This window comes from Netta rufina (genome assembly GCF_964035555.1).
Source record: "Netta rufina genome assembly, chromosome: Z".
NCBI lineage: Eukaryota > Metazoa > Chordata > Aves > Anseriformes > Anatidae > Netta > Netta rufina.
Genome location: NC_140126.1, coordinates 9,941,202 through 9,966,255, shown reverse-complemented (window position 1 = coordinate 9,966,255; position 25,054 = coordinate 9,941,202). Strand labels below are relative to the sequence as shown.

The window sequence follows — 25,054 nt, the reverse complement described above, 5'->3', positions numbered from 1 at the left end:
CAGTATTCATTTGAAAAGTCACTAAGATTAATTAGCACCACCAGAAAAATTTACTCCAGGTAGTCAAGTTGGTCACTTCTCCTCCATCTATCACTGCATTAGAATCTCTTTCTCTGGCAAATGCAATTTTATATGACATTCATTTTTAGAAAAGAATTTCAATGTGCCCAAATAGAAACCTTATAAATGACACTTGTAGTTTACTGGAAAGTATATTAATGAAGCAGAGCCCAGCACAAACTCAGCTCTTAGCAGATGCAGCAATTTTCAGCTCACTGGAATACTCTTTAAGTCGGACCTGTAATATTACTTCTTGCTCTTCTAAGTAGAGTGCACATATTGCATGTCTGAAAGTATTTCAGAACTAATTCAGTTCTAATGGATGAAACTGTAATTTACTTAAGAGCAACAAAAGTCATAAAACTAAGCTGGGAAAAAAAAAAAAAAAAAAAAAAAAAAGAAAAATTGCACATTACTGATCAATCATTTGTCAAGGAAAACAGTCCAATCTGTATTCAGGCTGTGATACATAAACTCAATTTTCTAATTTAAAGGCACAAGCTACAAAGTAAACATCTGTTATAGCCCAAATTTTGCCACATTTTTTTCTCTTCTCAAGCAAACTTTCTATTGGGTTAATGGGTTTAGATTCAGAAAGGATGGTACAGATGAAGTAATGCAGACAATGGAGTATCTGTATATTCACATGTACAAAAATATTTATTCTTACTTTTGCATTCAGATATGCAGACCAGCTTACATGTATAATACACAATCTTAATGCCATGCTGTTTTGCTCAAGTGTAACTCTCCTGTCTTGAGTGAAATTATCACTGAACTACATCAATAGCCACCAACACTCAATGAGACCTGGTAACTTAGGAGACATGGGCAGTTCCCCAAGCAGAAGTTGTGCCTCTTTCACCTGGTAGACCAAGATATACTGCGCTTTTCCAAAGGAAGACCTTTGGAACAGCATGTACCCACAATTTTGAGATAGACAGTAATTTCTTTTACTCTATTGAACTTGCAAAATATTCACATTCTTGAGAGAGCTAAGAAGGTACAGCTTATTGTGTCTTGACAGAAAAGACTGATCTGAAGCCATTCTTCAAAGACCTTCAGAATTTAAGTTTGGCATTACCAGGAAAAGTATAGCATAAGAAGGTGCCGTAATACTCACAGATCTCTAACATGGCCTAAAATCCCCCTACTTGTTCTCCCAGCTCCATCTAAGTTTCAGCCAGCACATGCTACATTACTCTACCTGCCAACATGCAAGCAGTTTTTGTAATGTAATTGCACTTGGGAGCAAGGAAGGCAAAGAGTGTTACTCCTACCTATACATACAGATTAGTAGACACAAAAACAATGAGACTATCAAACAACCCACTGTCTTCTCAATGGCTTTAGTCTGCCTTGCATTTGGTGTTGGCTCATTGGATATGACATGATACCCACATGCAAGGTTGCAACAAAACTACCAAACAAACAAAAAGCAGAGAAGCCAGCAGCACTTGATGTAGACAAACCTCCTTGCCAGCCCACTTCTTGAGAGCACTGCATAGCTTTTTTGGAGAGCTCACCTGATAATGGGTGGCAAATAAACAAAAATAAAGCAAAGTGGTATGCTGCAAATGCTGAAACAACTCCAGAGATTATGTGTGACGTATTTTATTAAATCAGTGTTTCGGTGTAAAAGAAGATGAAGTCTGTTTTAGACTCTCTACCTGGTCTTATAATCTTGTTTTATAATTAATTGAAAAACTTGTGGGGGGTCCTGAAATGAAGACATCTTCTTTCCAAATAATTAGGGATTAAGCTATACCAAAGATATCTTTTTCAAAACAAAGAGAAAGCCATACAAACTTCTGTTTTGCCAATTAGGTGGCCACCGACATTCCAATCCAGAGACATACTGATCAGGAGACGCATAAGAGGGTAGAAGATAGACCAAAGCAAGCAGATTGAATGTAGTGTTAACAGACTGATCACCCTCACACACAAGGCCTAACAGGTTTAAATACATCAGGGCATTTTTATCTGAATTTTGTCCATGCCAGTGACTCAGAGTGAAGCACTACATATCTCTTTGCCTGTCTCTTGCTTTTTGTTCCTGTTTGTATAACGGAAACATTAAATACAAATGCAGCCTTTGTAAAGCCTTCAGAGATCTGTGGGAAACAGTTCTGAAGAAAACCTTCTCCATCTACTATCTTCAGGACACATCACCATCACTTAAATCAAGGTTTGGGCCTGAGGGACTGCTCTTTTCCTGTGCCTGAGCCTCAGCAGACACGTCCAAGCAGTGTGCAGAATATTTAAGCACCTGTGCCAATGCCTTTTTCAGCATGAGCCAGAGCATATGGATGCCCCCATTTGTAAGAAGCCATGCAGTGATGGCCAGGCCCAGAGGAAGGGATGTACCTGAATTAAGCATCCACTTCTGTCATGTTAGCTGCAGAGACAAGCAGGAGGGTATTTTTAACAGAAGACACTTCCTCTGTGGGTCTGGCAAAGCTCAAGGCTGGTGACCTTCCAGGCACAGTGCAAAGCCCATCTGTTTCCCCAGGAGATGAAGGGTATTTAAGTGATGCAGGTGAGGACACTTTGTTTGATTCTTTGGGACAGTTCGTTACTTTTGTTATTACTAAACTTGATATGTGAAAACTTTTGTTTTCAGGTAAAGTGCTTATGACACTTTGAAAGATTTGATATAGCAAAAAAAGAAAACAACAACAACAACAACAAAAAAAAACACAACCGTGTTAGTGAAATTACTATAACCTGTGTCTGTAATTAAGAAAAGCAACAACAGCTTGGTTTATTACATCATTTCCTTCTATTAAAAAAAATGAAAACAAACCACAAATAAATGAGAACCTTTGGGGAAACTTGCCCTCTCTTTCCTCTGTGGAAATGGATCAATGTAACGTAAACCAAGCATGCATTTTTTTTTACTAGGTAAGGGGGTAAAGTCTGATAATCAAGGCCACACGTTGTACTTGCAAGGATCTTGGGAGGTCTGTCACATTAGGTGATAGTCAACAACCCGTCAGAGGAACATTTTAGCAAGCAAAGCCAACAATTTCCTATGCTGACCTGAAACAATGCAGTCAGAATTACTACAAATCCAGCCATCTTTGAAACCAAAGTAAGAGAATAACATAATGAGATAAGCCCCAGCAGGAAGAATGCCTGGGTATCATGGACCCAGTGTCTGCAGGACTCACCGCTGTCACAGCCTGCCTGGAAGAGCTGCGAGGGACTGCACCATGCAACACAAATTCTGAAGGTGCATTGCATTTGAGGTAATGCTGGGAATTTTCAGTTAAAATAAGCATCAGAAAATTACTTATTATTTTAAACAAGCAAAACATCCAGGACACACAAAGGTATCGCAACAAAATTTTAAAATCCAAGCACACTAGACACCTGCTCCCCAGCACTGTATAGACAAAGTGTAGTACAAAGGACCCAGATGTTGTAAGGACTTCTGACAGCTCCCTAAGATATTTCAGGTATTTCTGAGGAATACCCAGACAGTCAGAAAATAGCACCAAATATGTGTGGCATGTTCCACTGCTTACACGGGAAGAGGAGCCACAGTAATAATGAGGGTAGTAATTCCTACAACAGGCACCCTGAAGAGGGAAGATGCTCCAATTTCAGACATGCTGACGTCGGTCTGACACCTTTCCAACCACAGTAGGTGAGTAAGAGCTATCTGCTGGCACTTTGAGAGATTCAGCCATCTGCTGTCATCTGAGATCCATTATGGTACATGAGGCATCCCCAGAGGACTGCAGGTGTCTGGGAGAGGTTTAGGAGGTACATGCCTTGTGTTGTGACAGCCAAAAAACGGCCAGTATAATCCAGAGGATCTCAAATACACCAAATGTCATTATCTGAGCAACACAACTGAATGATTAGATAGGCCAAAGAAGACAGCAATTGCCCTTCTGGCTACTAGATGGGGAAAGATATTTTAGTACCTGAAGAAACTATGAACTAGGAGTCGGTTTTACCTGATTATTCTTGAACCGAACGTGCATTTTTCTGTCAAATTAAACTTTTCAGCTGTTTAAATCACATTAGGTTTTTGTTTGTTTGTTTTGAGGGAAAAATAAATGACCAGTCTATGCACTGCTTTAGTCAAGAAAAGCAGTGCATAGACTTTTTTTCAGAGCAAAAGTTTAGCTTTCCTACTAATATATAATGTACTCCTGTGTCTGGTTAACATCAAACCACTTTCTTATACAGACGTCACATACTAAAGCCAAATGAGAGCTTTATAATTTATACTTCCTGAAAGCTGCAGAACTTATTTCTAAGGGCATGCATGCTTTGCCACCTTTGAACACTACTTCTTGCTCTGCAAAAAGAAGGCTGTTGTGAAGAGAGTTACCCAGAAAAAGTTAAAACCAGCTTTCAGGCATGCTGGCTGTTTTGAAGCCTATTTGTAAAGTCTGTCCTGAAAACCAACACTAGACTGGGAAAGCAACCAGATTTGCATTCTCTAAAGGGCCCAGGATTTGCTGAAGTAGTTCTGAATTTAAGTGGCCAGGTGTAGGGCTGGATGCAGGTGCAGGCAGGCCCTCAAGTATCCAGGTGCAGGGCTGGGTGCAGCGCCTCAGGGACACGCAGCATCCCTGGGATGTGGGAGCTCTGTCTGTTCATGAAGGTCTTCTCCAAGCACTGCCAGCTCTGTGGTGCACGCAACCAACCTTTTTGTCACTGATTCATCCATGCACCTACCACAGACCAGCAAACAGTTTCTGAGCCTGTTCACAGAGCTGTGCAACTACAGCATGGTAGTTCTTCAGATCTGATCCAGACACACGAGTCAAGCTCATGCCCAGTACGAACCTCTCCAGAAATAAGCATTTATATACAGTAGGTGTGAGTCTGACTCTAAGCCCTGCTGACAAAAATCCTTGGCTTAAAGCCATCTTGACTGGTTTCTGCAGAACGGGCAGTTTCCAATTTTCAAACTTGCAAAGTGCCTTTCCAAGAGCACTACAGTAATAAGTGCAGTACAATGACTATTCCACGCTTATTAGCTTTATCTTTTCTGACCAAAGAATGCAGACACTCACATCCAGATATAAACAGGATACTAAAGAGCACATAAGTGTGCTTAAGGTGGAGGGAGCTGAACCTTGAGGATCTGAAACCAAGAAATCCCACAACACACTGCACCTTCATCATTTTTATAAACATTTGCTTCAGAAGTTAAGCTTAGAGTTCAGCTGCCACAATAAACTTCATGCAAATCATTCAAGGGATTCAAAACATGGCAGAGGGGAAAAGCAAATGAAAGCTGACTTAAAGGGTCAATGAAGACAAGGGATTTCAATATAGGGAGGCAATCTAGACATAAATTGTGGTTAAATTGATCATTAAAGATGCAGTCCACATTTTTGCAGTATGCAAATTGTTCTTGCTGAGTTCACAATCCCACCTGAATATCAGCTGCTCATTTTCTACTGGTTACTTAAAAATGATTTGCAACTGGGTGTACAGGTGAGAAAAGAAAAAAGCCAGTCTTGTAGCTCCTTTTTAGAGTTCATCAATGTGATAAAACTATACCCTGGCATTTTCTTGCCTGGTGTTCTATCCCCTGTAAATACCTTCAAAACTGGGGCTTACAGTACTGAAGCCATAAAAAGCTGTAGCTGCTATAAAAAAAAAAAAAAAAAAAAAAGTTTAGTGCTTTAAGGATATAATCCTGTTAGTCCACATTACCTAACATCTTCATAGCCTCCTGTATGGACTCTGCTTTGCCATACTGGTCCTGGATGTGCTCTGTGTCAGTTTGGTTAGGATGCCCACACACACAGCTACAGCTCAAGGGGAGATGATGAGCAACAGTATCTACAAATCAGCCCACAGGGATACAATCCCTGGCAAAGGATTATACCCTAAGAAGGCCATCAGGAATGTGCACGGGACCTACTCCTTGCTGCAATGTGCATGGCCTGCATGGCTGCACAAATGTAAGTGCAAATTTTGAATGCACTTCCACTTAATATTTTCCTACATGGCTTCTGATAAAAAAGGGATGGTTACCTGTTATATCATTATTTTCATGGTTATTCTTAGCAGTATAACAGCCTAACTACTCAGAAAACACAATAGATTTACTTTGGTCAGAGTTGTTTTAATTACACATGTACTACATATAGTTCAAAGAACAGAATAAAAAAGATGAACAATAGACTTGTTTTACTCGTTTCTCCCCGTGGTATTCACTTGTAAGTTCTGCATGAAGACGGCACAAAAGTCAGTAAGCAGAGATCCAAAAATATCTAGCAATGACCTCCAGAACACAGAAACAGCATGAAAGCTTTACAAATCTTTGCTTGCAGCTCACTATTCACAGGATGCTGCAAGCGCTGTGGACAGGAACAACACCAGGTGTTGGACTAGGGGTGCATGTACACCCTTGACTTGGAGAAGCAATCTTTCCCCAGCTGTCCACTACAGGCTTCCCCCAATATAGAGCTGTAATTAGAAAATGATGTCTTTACTCACTGAATGTTCGGACAACATCACTTGGTGCACTGGAGGGGCTGGATCCATAGGAGTTTGCTGCTCGGACGGCAAACTGATACTTGGTATTTGGGAGAAGTCCCTTGAGAACCATGGACTCCATCTGGATCTGCTCTCTTATTACAGTCCAATTGCTGTCAAGGTCTGGCCTTCAGGATTAAAATAGAAAATAAATAAATGAATAAAATAAAATAAAAATAATAATAATAATAAAAAAAGAAAGACCATAAATAATTAAGGCTAGCTGTAGAAATTCATTGCCTTTAAACTTTCCAGGGAAATACACAAAATAAATGAGGTATAAGCTTGCTAAATCTTGACTGAAATCCTTTGTTCTTAAGGGGCCAGACTGTGCAACCACAAAAGCCTGTGAGATGGAAACACTGCACTACATGGTGATACAAAAACAATGTTCTGATTTTGCTTATAAAGCCAAGAACGTGTTTTAGAGGACAGTTTGAAAATCAAGTTCTGCTTGTCTGTTTTTATGGATTTGGGGTTCACAGTTTTTGCGTGGTGTTACATCACCACCAGTTCCCCATCTCCTCTTTGGCTGTGTAATGCAATACTTTGAAATAGAGGGAAAGATTCTGATTTATTCCTAAAAGCTTGTGCTCTAATACCACTGAGTCCCTTCAAACATACACAAGCGCACTAACAGGATGGGAATCTAGCATTTGATTTCCCAGGTTAATGTACCCACACTGGAAAATCTGGATCTAGACCCTTCTCCCCAGAAATGAGAAAAATACTGAATAATAATGCAGATAAACTAATTAATTAAATAATTAATCCCATAGCCTTTGGGCTATGCCTACTTATATGTTGATCCATACTGGAAGCCAGCTGCCGATAAATGCCACTACCATTCAGCTGACATCAGTACAACCATTCACATGGCAGTTTCATCTCAACACCAACATAAGAAAACTAGAAATGCTTAAGTTCAGCTGCAGAGGAATATGTGAAAGGGAAAGGCTACTTCAAATACTTTGAGAGAGCATCCTGATGCTTTCACACCATTTCTGCTCTCACTAGAAGTGGTCTCATCAAGGAGGAATATGGAATGAGAAGGTAAATGAATGTAAACAAAATCAAAAAGTAAACATCAAATTCAGGCCACCCAAAATATTCGAATTGAAGCTTATGATAGTAAAAAAAGGGATATAAATGACCTTTCAGAGAAAATTATTCCAGTGTCCTTTTCTAAGATAGGCTTGTGGTATTTATTACAGGAAATAACCTCAAAATGCTCCCTGATGCTACTGATGTTTACATAGGACTAGCTGCAAATGACTTCAACAGTCTTCCAACAAAAATTATAGCACAGGGCAGGCATTTTGTATTTGTTTATTTGCAGCTGGAAGGAAACGCCAAAGTTAATGTATGTTTTCTTTCATCAGTCAATACAGGATTTATTGATCACCGAGGTTTCATTTCTTTGTGCCAGCACAGCAAATGCACTGACAAAGCTGTATCTCCCAGCTGCCTGGCTTCTACGCAATGGCAAACAGGATGCGAATATTGTATTGTCTCACTAAAAATAAAATCAGACAAAACAAGATGCAATGACAGCTAAACAGACCATCTTCAGTCACCTTCTATCACCATTTCCTGGTAGACAGGAGGGCATTTATTTTGTCTACTTTTTCATTGTTCCCCTCCAAACTTTTTGATGCCCAAAAAAGTAAAATTTTAAGTGTTTTCCAAATGAAAGCTGTTAACTTTGCTTCCGTCCACATGCTTGCTTAGCACCATGTTCTCAGTTTTCCTACACACATCTTTTTTTTGTCTCTAATTACAATCCAAAGAATTCCTACTCATTCAAAATGGCCTTACAGTGGCTTTGCTACAGAGCGTGTCAGCATTAATGCCCAACATTGAGGGACCCAAAGGAGGCATTACTCCCTGCAGAGATTTAGGAGAAAGCACCGCGACTCCACAAACCACAGGCTAGTCTTCAACTTCACCGCCTCTCACAAGACTTCCTTCTACAGAAATGAGTAACAGAGGAAACGTCTGTGAATGTGTAAGTGTCTGCAGCTGAAGGAGAGGGAAAAAGAGATTTATCGCTTGACCTTTGCTATTTCTCCAGAACGTTCCCTGTGTGAACAAATCGGTACAAGACGATAAAATGGCAAACAGATGGGGAGAGGAACACAATGAACTCAGCTGGTGAATATGCTCGGGGCAGCCAACTCCTGTGTTTCCTAAGCTCAGAATTTTGTTGAATTTCACTTCATGTCAACTTTTACACTAGAAGGCTCATTTTTATGCCACTTTTCTCATCTTCTCACAGAATCACCTTCCCTGGACCAAGTACAGGTTTGCCTCCAGCTGGGACTCTGCAGAGCTGCTCCAGAGGATATCTCTGAGCACAAGGCATTTTCTGCTGCAGAAGTCACAGCTGTGCATCTCCATGCAGAAGTGCTATGCAGTAAGAATCTGAACAGAGACAGAGTCAGAGTGTTTTTAAAATAATAAACATAGAGGTAAAGTATGATAGGACTGAACAGATAAAAACCAAGAGTAGAATTCTGCCCCAAATCTGCCCCAAACATTTGGATTATTGCTTTATGTTGTGATCTGGGGAATCATTCAGCTCAAGAAGGGAAATCTTTCTGATGTGGATTACAACAATTTTACACTCTCTTGAACTTCCTTTTAAAAATCACGTGGAAATGATTTAAGAATAAAGCACCTGCTAATAATCAATTTTTAAAAGGTATTTGATTGCTCTTTTGTGTGCTATTTTTTACTCATCTAAGTTCAGCTCTGCAAAATACTTTTTAAGATACGCCTACAAATAATAAATACAGTGACAAGTACTTATTTGGTGTGGAAAATGCTGGATGTAGAAAATAATGCACTATAGGATATTATTTTTAGTTACTATTACTGTTTAGCTTTATTTTGATGCTTTTTACAAAATATCCCAACCAATATAGTAGGTCAACAGAAGAAAAGTAAACTATCTTCTAAACATATTCTTTTGTTAAATCTTATACTGATGGTAACATTTTTTAAATATATCCTTCTTAATTTCTGTATCTAACTCTCCTCTTTCTTCCTTAATTAACTTTTCAGGGATTTAACCCTTTCAAACAGTGATGTAAGTGTTGAAATAGATATATCTATTCTATGAATTCATCAGGAAAGCTGTATAAAAGGTGTGTGTAGTAGTTTTTTGTTTGTTTGTTTGTTTGTTTGGATTTTTTTTTTTGGGGGGGGGGGCGGGTGAGGTCTTTAGGAGGTGTCTTCACCATTTGAACTGTTGTTTAGGGTTCGTTACAAATGAAAGCAACCATTGAACCACTACCAGCATTCATGGTCTGAAAGTTCACAGCTGACTTACTAGAAAATTACAATTCCTGCCATACATGAAAGTGTAACTTTTCTGTGTTCAGCTTTCTTCCAGCTCTGGGATGAAAACTGGTACATTCAAATGATTTCTACTGGGAAAGAGACAAACTTTTCTTTAGATGGTTTGACCACATTTCAGCATGAGATATTCAAATATGACTGATTCAGCACAGCACCAGTGACAGATAGCTCAACACAAAACGGATTCAAGGATAAACCTTTTTTGGAGGGCAGACTTGAAACTAATCAAGAAATCTGCCCGTGCCACTATGCTGAGTCTCCTCCATCCTAACATCAAAATACTGATAAATCTCCCCAGTTTTATCGGCAGAAGCTGCCTAGTTCATGGCAAAAGAAGGCTCATGTCACTACTGAGACGTTGAAAAGTTTTTCATACATGTCAAGACTAACAATGAAAGCCATTGACTCTATCAGCAGATAGAAAGCAAGCTACTCCTTTTAAGGGACAGGCTGCTGAAACACTTGTGGTTCTGTAGAAGACAACAAAAAATTGAATAAATTTGTCCCCAAGTTTAAAAGACTGGTAGGCATTAAATAGGTTAGACATCTGGGTATTCCGGTGAAAATACCTAGGGCATTTTTGAGAAGGTGTTTTTTAAATTTTTTTATATATATATATATAATATATATTATATATAATATATTATATCTTGCAGATAAAAACCTAAACTAAAGTCCAGGATGTTATAGGGACTTCCATATGAATGCTGTTTGCCATAAAATATCTCTCAGCATAAACCAATAGACAATTTACTTTGTGTCTGCAAGCTTCCAAAGACATCGTGAGTTATTTTAAGTTCAACTTGTTTTTTATAGATTCTGTATGAACTGTGCTGATAGCAGTGAGACCTACACTCATCATCCTGATTTTATGCACTTAATCAAACTGAGCGTGCAGAGCCTGAGTTATCTCAGCCCACCATATATCTGACATCATCCATGGCGCTCCACTGCCTACGGCAAACCAAGTGCTCCCAAGAACTCCCAAGGGAATCCTTGTTAGAGCCTAAGTAAGTGTAGTGGGTTTACGTGGCAAGGTTTTGGTAGCAGGGGGCTATAGGGGTGGTTTCTGTGAGAAAGATCTAGAAGCTGCCCTATGTTTGGGAAGGGCCCCATTGTTTTCCAGATCCGAGCCAATAAGCGATGTTGTTTTTCGCCTCTGTGAGAGCATATTTAAGACAGGGAAAAAACGCTGCGCCACACAGCAGCTGGGAGACTCAAGGGAGCGAGAGAACAGCCTTGCACGAAGGTCAGTGTAGAGGGAGGGGGAGAGGTGCTCCAGGCTCCGGAGCAGAAGTCCCCTGCGGCCTGTGGTGAGGACCATGGTGAAGCAGGATGTCCCCCTGCAGCCCATGGAGTACCACGGTGGAGCAGGGTTCCACGCTGCAGCCCGTGGAGGAGACCACGGTGGAGCAGGTGGCCCTGCACCGACGGAGGCTGCCGCCTGTGGAAGACCCCTGCCGGAGCAGATTCTGGGCCGGACCTGTAGCCCGTGGAGAGGAGCCCACGCAGGAGCAGGTGATCTGGCAGGAGCTGCTGCCCGTAGGGGAGCCAGGTTGGAGCAGTTTTCTCCTGAGGGATGGACCCCGTGGTACGGACCCATATCTGGAGCAGTTCTGGAAGAGCTGCTGCCTGTGGGAAGCCCACGCCGGATCAGTTCATCAAGGACTGCATCCCGTGGGTGGGACCCCACAGCACAGGGGACGAGAGTGACCGAGAAGGAGCGGCAGAGAAGAAGTGCTGTAGACTGACCATAACCCCCATTCCCCCGTTCCCCTGCGCCGCTCGGGGGGAGGAGGTGGAAGAGGGTGGATGGGGGGAAGGTGCTTTTGTTTTTTTTTTTTTTTTTCCTTTGTTTTCTCACTTCTCTCGCTTGTTAGTTGTAGGCAATAAATCTTACTATCTCCTTATGCCGAGTCTGTTTTGCCCGTTACAATAATTATTGCGTGATTTTCTTGTCCTTATCTCAATCCTTGAGCCCTTTTCACATATTTTCTCCCCATTCCTCTTTGAGGAGGGGGAGTGAGAGAGCGGCTGTGGTGGAGCTCGGCTGCCCACTCGAGCGGAACCACGACAGTAAGGGCCCAAATTCAGCCCTTGAGCAGAAGGAGACAGCAGGTTAGCTCTGGTTCTGATGACAATCTGGTACGTGCAAACAATTAATGTACTGAATGAATGTGAGGTTCTAATCCCTGATATCACAGCTGAAAAAATAAAAGTGTTTTTCCCTCATCTCAGTCTCCCAGCATGTTTTTTTTTCCTAGGGTAAAAGTAATAAAACTTAGTTCTAAGGGGAACAAAATGATTCAATGTCATGATTTCTAGAGGTTTGTGCTGTACCCAAGAGAAATCACAGATTTGCATAAGACAGTTATTAATTTTGCAAAAGCTCAGTATCAGAATTGTATTTCTTTGACATAAGAGGACTTATTTCTAAATTAGGTTGCACAGTTTTGTTTTGGTTTCACATTGGTTTAATTTCAATAGCTTTATCTTGTGTTAATACACTTCATAGTAATTAAAGCTATACGCAGCAAAAGACAATGAAGCTTAAAGTTAAATCTTTACCTCTAACTGCCATTAGGGCTTATGGCTCATTGAACTTTCTCCAAATATATACTCAAGCTTCCAAGTCTAAGAGAGTATAATCCCAAATTTAACAAATATACTTCAAGATTAGCTTTAAATATCAAACTAAACAGTGTAATCAAAACATTGTGCTGTTAGCAAATTCTTTCCCAAAGTCTAAAAACAACGAAACACTGAAATTTCAATTACTCATATCTCTTGACTTAAACAGTGAAGGCACCTTTCTACTCTCTGGTTGAAAAAAGGTGCGCTTCTGACATGCCAGGTGGAAATGACAATGCCCACTTCTTCCATTAGCAGGCCCCTGGTGCCAAGAAGATGTGTACGTAAACCTGCAGGCTCCATTTTCTAGCAACAGCACAGAAACAACAGATGTGCAGTCAGTCAGAACCCAACAATATCCCTTTCCTATCCACTGAGTAAATGAAAGTTAAGAGATGGGGAGAAGAGATAAATACTCAGATAATGATTATGCTGGAAAAATAGATATTGAAGAAATTGCATGATAATTCTACAGCAGAGTTTACATTATGGCCATAATAAATCTTCAGCCCTCGTGTCCTGCCTCCCAGCACAGTGAACATTGAATGGCTTCCCACTAAATATGGGGCATTTCAATTCAAACACAAAGTGCAACGTAAGTTCACAAGCAGACTTTCAGCCTGGGAATTCTTTTCATTATATCAATATCTCCTAGACCGTAATCGTACTTTAAGCACTGAAAACCAACAGTTCTTTCTGTCTGTTTTTACAACAACTAATCTTTTTAAAAATGGATGTGTTTTTCTGAAGAGCGACTTTTTGACCTCTACAGCTCAGAGTAGTTAAAGAAGCAATTCTCTCTTCTTATCAAGCAACCTCACCTAAAACCTGTCACCATGTGTTCACCCAAAGGATTAAACTTCCCAAAGCTGAATTTTGCACTCACAGTGATGGTAAACAGAGGGGTAAGCACATCAAAATAAATAGCTTTGTATGCAAGTATTAGCTTCTACGTGCGTATGAACAGCCAGGTACAAATATGTCTTTGAGCATCCAGATACAATCACCTGCTCCTGACCCTTTATACATGTATGTATCTTATAAAAGCAACTTGCCTGGCAACTTTTCACCATTTACGTCTATTACTGCAAAATTTAAAGGGTTCAACATAAAAGCAAAACCAAACCCAAACAACACAAAACATCCATAATTCAAAAGAAAGGTCAGTACTTCATGGACACTTCATCAGCATTGGAATAAAACAACAAGTCTGAGTCCTGCAAATTCAAGACTCAAAATGCTTTTGTCAGTTAAAACCACCCAACATACTGAGTTTGCAGTCCCTGGATTTTTCCCTATATCAGCCAAGGGCACATCTGCTCAGGGGGACTGCTCTGCCATAGACCCTTTTCTCACTGCATGATTCAGCAGAGGTTGATGACAGGAGAAACTTAAAACTTTATTTATCCATGCTTTTTTTAGAGGGAACAGATTAAACTAGGCATTTTTTTCTTCAATCAGAAGGCAGGACTTACTGGTGATTTTACATCAGTTTTGATTATTCCTTTGTCTTTAAATTTTCATGGTAATTCAACACACATTGAGAGCAAAACCTAGCGTACTGTATACTGTAAGTAAATAAATAATGAGAAGAAGCTATACCCAGTACAATAGCACAACTTAGAAAAAAGCAAAATGTAGTACACCAACACTGAAGTTCAGTTATCCACTGGAAAACTTGCCTGATAAACTCCACTACGTAGTACTGGATGGGTGAGCTTCCTTCACTGGCTCCAGGTTTCCAGGATAATGCAACTTCTGAATCAGAGACGACAACGATCTGGGGCTGATAGGGTGGTGCAGGGGGCATGCAGTTATCTATGCCAGAAGAAACAAAACAGCATTAGAGGCACAGATTGTCTAATAAACACAGAAACCCAACATTCACAAACTTAGGAATCAAATCTATAGGCTTCTTCCTTCCCCTGCTGCCCCTCTAGAGCCCCACACTTGTAGAAAAATAATAATATTAATAAAATATTGCAGTTCCACACGTGACAGGGATTTATGTGTGCATGTCCTGTTGTTTTACAGAAGTGATACATGCTGGGGTAAAAATAAAGGGTTTTTTTCAAATGGTCTAGCAGAAATTTATAAAAGATTCATAAGGCATCCCAACTATCAGATGGCCACTTTCCTTTTAAAACATTGATAATGACAGGATCACATAGGTTGGAGAAAAGCTTCAAGGTCATCACGTCCAACCATCAACCTGACCTACTGAGTCTCATCACCAAACCATGTCCCTCAGTGCCATGTCTACACAACTCTTCAATACTTCCAGGGATGAGGACATATTTTTGATCACTGCTATCAGAGATATATCTTGCCCTCTGCTCATCCATGACTTTGGGCAAATTGAGGTTATAACATGGTCTGTATTTTTCTGCCAGTGTTGTGAAAAAACTGCACTGGTCCTGCCCTGCCAGCTTTGCAAAAGAAAGCCATGTAGAGAGGGTTTACCTTGTGATAAGGTTGTCACATCTCTTGGCATGCTGGGCCGTCCTTTACCTGACCAGCCATAGGCGCCAACGCTAACACGATGTGGGGTGCCGGGCTTCAAATCCCCGATAACAACTTCCTACCAGAGCCAGGAAAAAAAAAAAAAAAAAAAAAAAAAAACAAGACAAAAAGCATTGTGAAAGCTCTTCCCCACACAACTGTGAGCAGCACTGGGATCTGACATGGTATTTTCCATTCAGCCTCCTGGGAGGATTGTCCCCCTTCCCAGCTCAGCTCGGAAACAAGCACCACAAACACCACCACGTGCTTCCTTGCAAGCTGCAGCTCCCCAGGGGAATCCATGGGGCTGACCTGGACCCATTTCTCCGCATAATTCACAAGGTTAAAGAGATTTTGCATTCTCTGTCATGCTTTTGCTGATGGAGTTGAAGTCACGTACTGTTCCCTCCCTTGAGCCAATTGCTGGGCTTTGTAATCAGTGTAATTGGGTGGGTTTTTTTGTTCTTTTCTTTTAAATGCATGGACCATAGGAGCTTCTGAAAATGAAGCAGCTTGCAGCCGTGTGATCTGAGGATCTTTAATTTCTCATAAAGCAGAGACAAATCCCATTACCACTCATGATATTCCTAGCCTGCAATTCTCTTCATGCTACCAGCCTTGACCTGAAGCAACCACTTCCTTTATTTGTCCTTCTGCCATAAACATGGAAAGATTAACACACAGCCAACTACTGTAAGGAAGGCAATGCTAACCTCCACATGAAGAGCTTGTTCTGCAGAATATTTTTCAGAGGAGCCTGCTCAAGTCTTGCAGAAATAGCAAATGTCGCCAAAAAAAAAAAATTTCATTAGTGACTGTTTGACCTACATTTCAATGACAATTTCATTAGTGACTGTTTGATCAGCTTCAGATGTTTAGATTTGGCCTTTAATGGAGCATGAGCACATGTGTATAAAAAAACAGACTTCTTTACCTGTAATCTCTCTACAGATAAAAATCCTAGTTTTATTATTTCTGACAGCTAAAGCAAGTAAACAGAAATACCAGGTTCTACGCCACAGATTGCTATGGTGTGAAAAAATGCATTTATAGAAAATTGTTGCACAGAGATCTTTTTATTTGGTTGTTTTTTGTTCTTTGATATTAAAAACATTACTCACAGTGCATGTGAAAATGAAGAGGTCTCCTTTCTCTTCAAGCTGGAACAGACTCTAAACCTGTGTTTCCAGTTGCAGTAAAATAGTAAACAATCCTAAAATTTTATTATCTGCTAAACATTCTTATGACAATTTTTTGGACAAACTCTCCCTTTCTGTTCTTTGGGGAACATATTTCATTACTATAACATCATTTAGCAACACCCTGCCATCTGTCATTTCTCTATTCCACGGTTTTGGAGCTCTGTCACTGATTTCCTATTAACATGGGCTGCCTGACCATTATCCTGTTTTTCCATCCTTCACCCTCTATCTGCTTCAATGATTTGGATTCATCTGAGAGAGATGATAACAGTACTGAAAAAGTAACTGCCCAGAAAGAGGCAGCAAGAACACTCAAACCAAAATATTTATCTGCTTTTTTTCAGTCTCATATTTGAGGTAACTGAGATCTTTCAAAACATGATCTGAAATGACAGCTGCTGAAAACCCAGCACCTCTCCTATTGACAATACTGATGATCCTGCTCCTGCCACTCCACCTGCCATGCCACATACACTGTACATCTGTATTTAAATTGTGTGCATTTGTTTCTGCAAGTATCCCTCTTTATTACACTAATTCTTCTAAGAAAAATCTTTCATCATGTGTCTGACTGTCTGATTGCTTTCACACTTGGCTATCAACTTGGCCTCAGCAAACAATATGGTATTGATGTATTTGCCTCGTAACTATTACCTCTCAACTCAAGACTACAACAAACTAAAACAGAATGAACCTCATTGACTGCAAAGCCAATCAAAATTGAAGTCCTATTGAGATATATAAGTTCAACACATTTATCCTCAAAACCTCAGTAAAATGCTCTCTTGCCTAACACATGCTGGTGTCTACCTGCCCCTTTCTTCCAGCAACATCTTCTCTGTGAACATAGTTGTTTGATATACAGAGGCTGTCTTTGAGATAAAGTATCCTGTAAGCTTCTAAAATCAAGATATTAATGAGCGGGTAAAGGTTTAAGACATCATCAAGCTACCCTGACCTGTGGCAATTTGAGGGTATTTCCAGATCACACCAGGGCAGTTTCACATGAGATTTTGGAGAAGAAACATATCCCTTGTTACCCCACTGTCCAGGGGCCTGAGCATCCACTTCCTGTCTCTTCTGCTTGTATTTATGACAAGGGTCTTAAAACCAAGTTTTTGGCATCTCTGGGGAGACAGCAGCACTACAGATAAGGTTTAGGTGATATAGGTGCTATATTGAAGCTTTACTAGCAAAAAATGCAATTTCTTGTCTTACATGACACCCTTGCTAAAACCCTGCAAAATGACATTTGGTATTCTCATTACAAATCTCACATTCTTGAACAGGATGAAGCAATGTGATATTTTTTCTGCAGCACGGGAATCAGGTGTAGGCAGGAACTATGCACCCCTCCCTGCCTTGTTGCGCAGCCTGTGCTCCCTCCAGCTGTGCTGAAACTTTTTGTGAGGCTGTGCGGTAAGCCGCCTCACAGAAACCTGGTTTGCAAGACATTTTCCAGGGAACCCATTTTCCATTTTGTTTTGTTTTAATAAAAACAATAATATTAATAATAAAAACCCACAACCACAAACATAAAGCATCTGGATTACAACACAGGTGTAGAAGAAGCAGAGCTGTTTGTGATGCCACTTGAATCCCTAACTACTTGTTCCCTGGTCTCAGCTGGTCACTTTCCATTTTGTATGTGTGTTTGGTGATCTGATAGGGAGCTTGTTGTTTGCTACGGCTCTGTGCCAGACCTAAAACCTCCCACTTTTTAACTTCACAAATTTTTCTTGCTTTTTTTTTTTTTGTGTGTGTGTGTGTTTGTGTATATATATTTGTGCTGAACTACACAAATATTTGCAGAGTAGGACAAGAGCCTTAGTAAATGGTACTGCTTCTGTGTTTCTCCAGGCTGCTCTCATGTATGTGTACTATATTAAAATATGATGTAATACAAATACGAGACACCATCCACTTCACTAACGCCCAGGCACATGCGCACACACATGCACAGGAACAGGGCATCTCACTATGACAGCCTCGCAGGTTCCAGAGAAGCTTCTGAGAAAGCAGCGGGGTCGTACCCACACCGGCAGAGGAGGCTTACTGATGGAAACACAAATTATGCAGACTTAACCACAAAGCTATTGCAGATTTCTGTTGTGTTTGGTATGAATATAACAGAAAGCATTTCAGCAAGAACACCACTTCCTGAGGATTAATGACAGCTGGGAGCTGATTAATTCCAGTCAGTCATACTTCTCCACATGTTCTCCTCACAAGTGTTATTTTTATCAAGCAGAAAAAAGAGCCCGGCGTGGAACCTCATCTCCAAAATGCCATAATCCAAACTCTTCTCTGCTGGGATTGAACCAGACAGTCCTGTTTCAAGCACATCCTGAGGTATTGTCTGGTCATCAGCCTCTTACAGACCAAACCTCTGCTAGTTCTGATAGTGAAAGCTTTGCTGGATCCACCAGCATTTCTCCATTTTTCAAATATCTCAGGAAAAAAGAAAAAAAAAAAAAAAAAGAAAAGAAAAGAAAAGAAAAGAAAAAAAAACTGCAAGAGGTTGTTGATGAAGGATTTCAGTTAAACACCAAAATCACTGCCCGTACCCTACCCCAAGGCAAGCACCTCCTGGTTGCTTCCTCCTTCACAATAAACCCGGTCTGTTGACTGCTCACAGGAAGCAGAATGGACAGGGCTGGAAATAATTAATGTGAATAATTCTGCAGCTGCAAACCCATTTCAGACCTATTTTACAAGAGCTTTTAGTCTCCCACTCCCTCCTGCTGGGCACCGGCATTGCTGTTCTCTCCCCATGCTCCTCCTCATCTCCTCCCACCAGAGGAGCTCAGACTTTTTCCTCCCCATCTCATCTCCCACTGCCAGGCTGCTTTGCTCTTTCCCATCACCCTGAGTCTGTCTACCCAACTGTGCCTGTCTCCTCTAAGTCTTCACCTGAATATAGGTCACTTCTTCTGCTCAAGCCATCCATAAACACTTTTGGAGACTAGCAGAAAAGTTTACCCATCTCTCAAACGGGAGCTGCTTCACCCAGAAGTGTCCCCTCTCTTTACCTCTGGATTTTGAGCCTTATCCACTATTTGTCACATTCTGACTACAAAAGATCATGTCTAAGTGCTAAGTAGAATCAACATTGGAGATCAACAGGGAGACGTTTTGGCGTGTGAATCTGTGGAAAGCCCAGATCAGAAAAGTTCAGCCTTATTTTAAATCACAGCTGTGACCGAGCCTCGTGTGAAGCAATACTTACAAAAATTGCTTGTCCTTCAAGCTGACCCTGGCAAAAAGAGAAATAGGACTTGTTAATGAAGTAACATACTAAAAAGTGATGGTAAATACAGATAAATAATGGGTCAGTTAAGAAAAACAAGGCTAATGCTGCATCATACTGTATTCTTTGAGACTGTTATTAATCTCTATGAGTACAAGGATGTAGACTCTGTTCTCCCAGTAAGAAAGAACTACTGTTGTCAGGACTAAGACAAAACAACAATGTGCTGTTTGATCTTTGTTGGCACTACCAGCAAGAAGGTTTTGTTGGTGGTGGTGGTGTTTTTTTGTTGTTTTTTTTTTAGGGGGGGGTGAAAAAAGCAAGTAAGAAATACAGAGATAAAAACCAGAAGGGAGAAAATAGCACATATACAAAGAAATAATATATCACGGCAATGAGATGCTTTCATTCACCATGATCTCAGAAACCTACAGGAGTCAGAACCAAAACTGAGTGACCAAAAATTGCAGGAAATCATAGCATCCCTCTCGCCCATGCTTCCTACAGAGAAGGCTTCTGAGCAGTGCCCAGCATGGGTCAGAAAGTACCAGAGAATGCACATCATTGAACAGCAGAAGAGAAGGCTCAGGAAAGAGAGGTGAGAAAATAAAGAAGAAAAATGCTGAGCAGAAGATAAAGGAGAAAAAAAAAAAATCAAATTGTGAAGAAGGATCACAAAATAAAGATCGCAGAAACCTGCAATGCTCTGTGTGCACACATCAGCTTTTGATTCCTGTGCTGGAGGCATTACTGTCTTATGGGCAGACTCTGCTCTTTGCAGAGCACAATATGAAAGTGCTCCCTCACAGCACCCACCCCAAGACAGTCCTTCACCCTCTGTCCAAGCAGAGGCTGGAAAATCACTGATTCTGCCTTGCTGAACTCAAAGAGCAGGTTCCCCCCACTGACAAGACACCAGTGTGTTTCAAGAACACCCTTTAAGAGCAGACAGTATTAAAACTACTCAGAAGCATCAAGGCATTGCTTTCATCTTGGCACTAATTGCTAAGCAGTGCAGCAGAGGAGGACAGGAGGCATTTGTTCACGAGTGGAGAAGGAAGCTGAGGCTAGACAGAGAAAGGGAAGGAGGAGAGAGAAGGAGAGAGGGAAACAAGCAAAGTAAAAGTGTAAAGGGCAGATAAAAGGAAAAACTTAATTAAATGAAAGGGAAAAAATAGGAAGCAATGAGAAAAGTCAGTGCTTGTAAGAATCAAAACAAGAAAAAAAAAAGAAAAAAAAAAAAAGAAGCTGAAAGGATCTTCTAAGAATCGGACTTGCACAAATGCAACTAAAACAGCACAATTGAATTTTAAATTCTGTACTTCAGGAGGCCACAATCTGACACAGACACAGACACATAAAACAACCACTAAGTTATTTGTCCTCTTTAATTTATACACTCAGCTGTGTCAGGCATCACAATGCACTGATGTTTAGATTTCTTGCTGTGTATAACAGCAGGGCTGTGCAAATTCCCTTCCATGTGTGGAATTCATTCATTGAAAATGGACGTTCACAATTAAATGTTCTTTTTTTCAGTAGAAGCCAGAGGTCAGTGTTAGTAAGATGCCAGCAACTTCCCAAAGTTTTATGTGATAAATTAGTCAGACAATGAGGAGCAAAAGTGTATCACAGCTTTCTGCGTGGATTACTGAAAAGCTTTATGACTTCCTTTTTGCTCCATGCCCAGAGCAAATCTGGGGCTTGGATCCTCGGTGTAATTCACTGGCCAGCAGCAACCAGAGAGCTACATTTTCCCACTTGCAAGTTCCGCTTCTGGTGCTCTTACTGCTGATGAAAAGAAACACTCACCATGCCCAGCATATCCAGACTCAGGGGAACATCATGTGAGAGCTGTTTAACTGCTTTGTCACCTTCAACCTCTGAGTAGAAGACCTTGTAAAGAAGATATAATCAAGCCAGTTTAAGGAATACTACAATGCTTCACAATGATTTAAAAACAAGTGCAATGTTATCACATTGTGGACAGCATTTAAGCTTGTGACCCTCTTTTCAAATGCATGAAAAGCTAACACCCTTTAACATTTCCTTCATATTTGTCAGAAATTGTCAGCATGACTAAAAGACAGAATCTTGTGGTGTTTATGCTCATCTGACGTGAAACACAGCCCAGCTTTAAGGGCAGACTTGAGCTGACAACTTGAATTGTGCGTGATTTGGCCGTGATCAGCTTGGTCAGCTGCAGATTTGCGGGACTGGTCTGCACGAGTTTGGCATTTTATTTCATATATGGAAGACATTATGTGATTATGCCATTATCAAAATTGCTGTATCACAAATGTCTCTCCTCACGTCTGTTGCCGCATACAGAAGACTAATGAACCACAGAGAATTTGATTTCCTGTACACAGAGACACTGAAATGCCAGAGGGCCAAAAGCTAACATAAAATGAAGATGGTTTGGGTATAGCTCAATCAATGCTAGGTTTGTCATTGCTTTAATTACCATACCATGCGTGAGCTCAAGAGTTAAAAATAAGCTGGGGCTTGGATATTTGATCCACTAAATGATCAATGAAAAATACTTAAAATTTGTGATGATATTAATAATACTTATAATAAGTATATAAATATACTTATAATAAGTATAATAATATAATTTGTGACTATAAAGCACTGTAACTACTTTGAAAAATATTATGAATCACAGAAACATCACTTAAACTGGTAGAATTTGCAATATCCCTCTCTTGGAGCGGATACCAAAACTGTTACCAACATTCCTGTATTCCAATATCCACCATCGCAGTGACATGCAGAGTACTACTGCAGCAAGTGCTTCTGTGTACAAGCACTTCCATAACAATAAAAAGAACTCTGCTGTTGGGCTGCATTAGTCATCTACGTGACCATGGAATGAAGGGAGATGTGTACCAAAATATACCAATTTCTGGGAAGTTGCTCACTCTTCCAGTCTCTTACTGAACATTAATGCTAAAGGTAGTCAGGAGTTTTCTGTTCACACCTTTTAAATAAAACTAAGTTTTAGATTCTGATTTTTGTTGTTGTTGTTATTGGTAAAGAGGGAAAACAACCCATTCTAGATGATATCCCACACCTTTAATGCTAAGTCCTGTCTAACTTCCATTTGGGGCATGAGTTTCATTGCCATGGAACACCTATTGAAGGGAAACCTAATAAACACCCCTTTTGTCAACAATTAAATGGCAGATTCATGTTCATTGTTTTTCTGTGTGCACACTCAAATGGTACCCAGTTTTGGCTAGTCACTCTGTTATTCCCAATAAAAGGGAATCAGTACAGGCAGTACCCGAGTTTATCACAGGAATGCTCTTTCCCTGTACCTGCTGTGTGGCTAGGAAGGTGAAGAGGCACAGTCTGGAATAGCTAGTCCTGCTAAAGAGATTCTTAGGCTGGAGGCACGAATCAAAGGGTCCAAGCTGCCCTGAAATCACCATGCAACTCCCTTCATTTGCACAGCATAGTATCGACCTGCTCTGCTGTATTTTACTGCTTTATCAGCTGCAGAGAGCACTGAGATGCTTGCATGAAAACCACCAAAGAAAAGCAATCTATATCCTCTATAAGCCTTTGGCATCCAACCCCAATTCCCATCATAGCTTGCTTTTAACACACAAGCCACTTGTTTCTTAAAGTTGCAGTTCCGTCAGCTCAATTCTGCCATTCCCTGAACACTTTCTGAATGTCAGCATTATTTTCTGAGAATGGGCTCCCCTGCCTGCTTTGCCATGCTCGCGGACAGGCCCGAGGCCAGGCAGAGCACTAGAGCTCCCTGCTAACAGCATGAGAGATCACTTACTGTATATCCCGTGATGGTGTTTGCATGCTGCTTTGGCATCCTCCATTGCACACTGAAGGCTGTGCAGTTCAGTGAATCCAGAAGTATGTCCAGAGGAGGCCCCAGTCTATCTACTAAAAAGAAAAAAAAACAGTTGCATATCAGAAGCCATGGGACAGAAAAACACCCTTTTGCTCACATGGCACCTACTACTTGAAGGAGAGATGTGCTGACCTCTTTAAAAAACCATGAGACATGGACCACTACTTGTATTTGCACTGCATGAACCCTCTCCTCCTCCTCCCTGCCCCAAGGCAGCAGTGGGAGGGAGGCCAGGAGAGATGAGAGAGGAGGAAGAGCCCCTCGGTGGTAAGGAGATGTTAATCAGATCAGGACACCTCATAGACAACTCACCCCCTGCAGCTCCATGTCCAACAGAAATATCCTGGTGTGAGGAAAACCAAATCCAAACCAACCCCTGCCTCATCCACCTTTACAAGACACTGAGAAGCCTCCTGATGACCACCCACCTCTGAAGCCTCAATCCCTTCACAACAGCTATACATGGAAAGGGTAATCGCTGAAGAAGCAAAGTTTAACCCAATGAGAAGAGCACAAAGGACCTGTTCCTGCTGTCCCTCTCTGGTTGCAGGCTATGGTGATGGGTTCTCTGGTCTTGCCATCACTGCCATCACTTTTATCTGGCTATGTTGACCTCACAGTACCACCTCCTTATCTTTCCATTGAACAGGCTGGCCTTTCAGTACAGTGGCTAATTTTCTTGCTTCAAATAAAAAATGTGAGAAGATGAGAAAACCCTGAGTTCCTTGTCTCTGGTATCATGTAGGCAGCTGCATCTGATGTCTGAGAAAGGGGCAGGTGTGGGATCTTGTCTGCTCTGCAGCTGGAGCAAATCTCCAGTGCAATATAAACTTCACTGTGTTACACAGGAGACCGAGATATTCCTCAGGGAGTTCCCGGTTTTCAAATATGTAATGTTTCATTGATGGTATTACCAAAAACCCTTATCAATTAACTGAGGAATATCATTAGTTTATAAAAAGAAAAGCGAGTGTACTTTGTCTAGTAAAATTATGCTGGTTACAAAACGGTCATCCCTCAAAGTGAGAGAGGCTCTGAGAAGAAACTCTTCCATTTCTCATCAGACCTAGGGAGACTGTGCCCAGGGCCTCTCCTATAATTGTTGTGCAGGCATGGGGCTAGCATCAGCCCTCTGTGGGCAAAACAAACAATGAAGGTGCTGCAAAGGTGGCATGGGGCTAGCAGCAAAAGTTGATCCCTTGTGGAGAGAGGCAGCATTGGCAAGGGCAGCTCTCCCACCTGAAGGAACATAGCCACTTGCCACTCCATACAATACATGTCATCATGCAAGGCGGCGACCTCCCAACCAATGCTCCTGTGTGAATCAGTGGGGATTGTACTGGGTGTGACCATGTTTGCATTTTGTGAAAAGAACAGGCAAAATTTTTAGCACAAGTTCTCCAAACAGACATCATTTAGTGTCTTAAAAACAAACCCATACAACAAACAGCTGCAACAAAGTACTGATTAAAATGTTTTAACAGCAGCTTCATTTTTTCCTAGACAATGTTTTTATTATATTTATGTTTTTGCATTCTCTTACCTATGAAAATTGTAAATAAAGGCAAAGAAAAAATGTTTTCTTCCCCCCTAGGTCTGACAAACCATCAAGAGCAACCAAGCTACGGTAAAGGTCATTTTTAGATG

General features: G+C 40.9%; 1 protein-coding gene across 1 annotated transcript in view; it reads right to left on the bottom strand.

Moving 5' to 3' along the window:
• EGFLAM (EGF like, fibronectin type III and laminin G domains) overlaps positions 1-25,054 on the bottom strand; it is an 80,502-nt gene that overhangs the window by 39,261 nt on the left and 16,187 nt on the right. Inside the window, exons 2-7 of the mRNA XM_084305271.1 lie at positions 23,327-23,439; positions 21,337-21,420; positions 19,504-19,530; positions 15,034-15,151; positions 14,241-14,388; positions 6,538-6,704 (exon numbers count right to left, since the gene is read on the bottom strand). Of these exons, the coding sequence (XP_084161397.1) occupies positions 6,538-6,704; positions 14,241-14,388; positions 15,034-15,151; positions 19,504-19,530; positions 21,337-21,420; positions 23,327-23,439 (657 nt within the window). The remainder of the gene's footprint in view (positions 1-6,537; positions 6,705-14,240; positions 14,389-15,033; positions 15,152-19,503; positions 19,531-21,336; positions 21,421-23,326; positions 23,440-25,054) is intronic.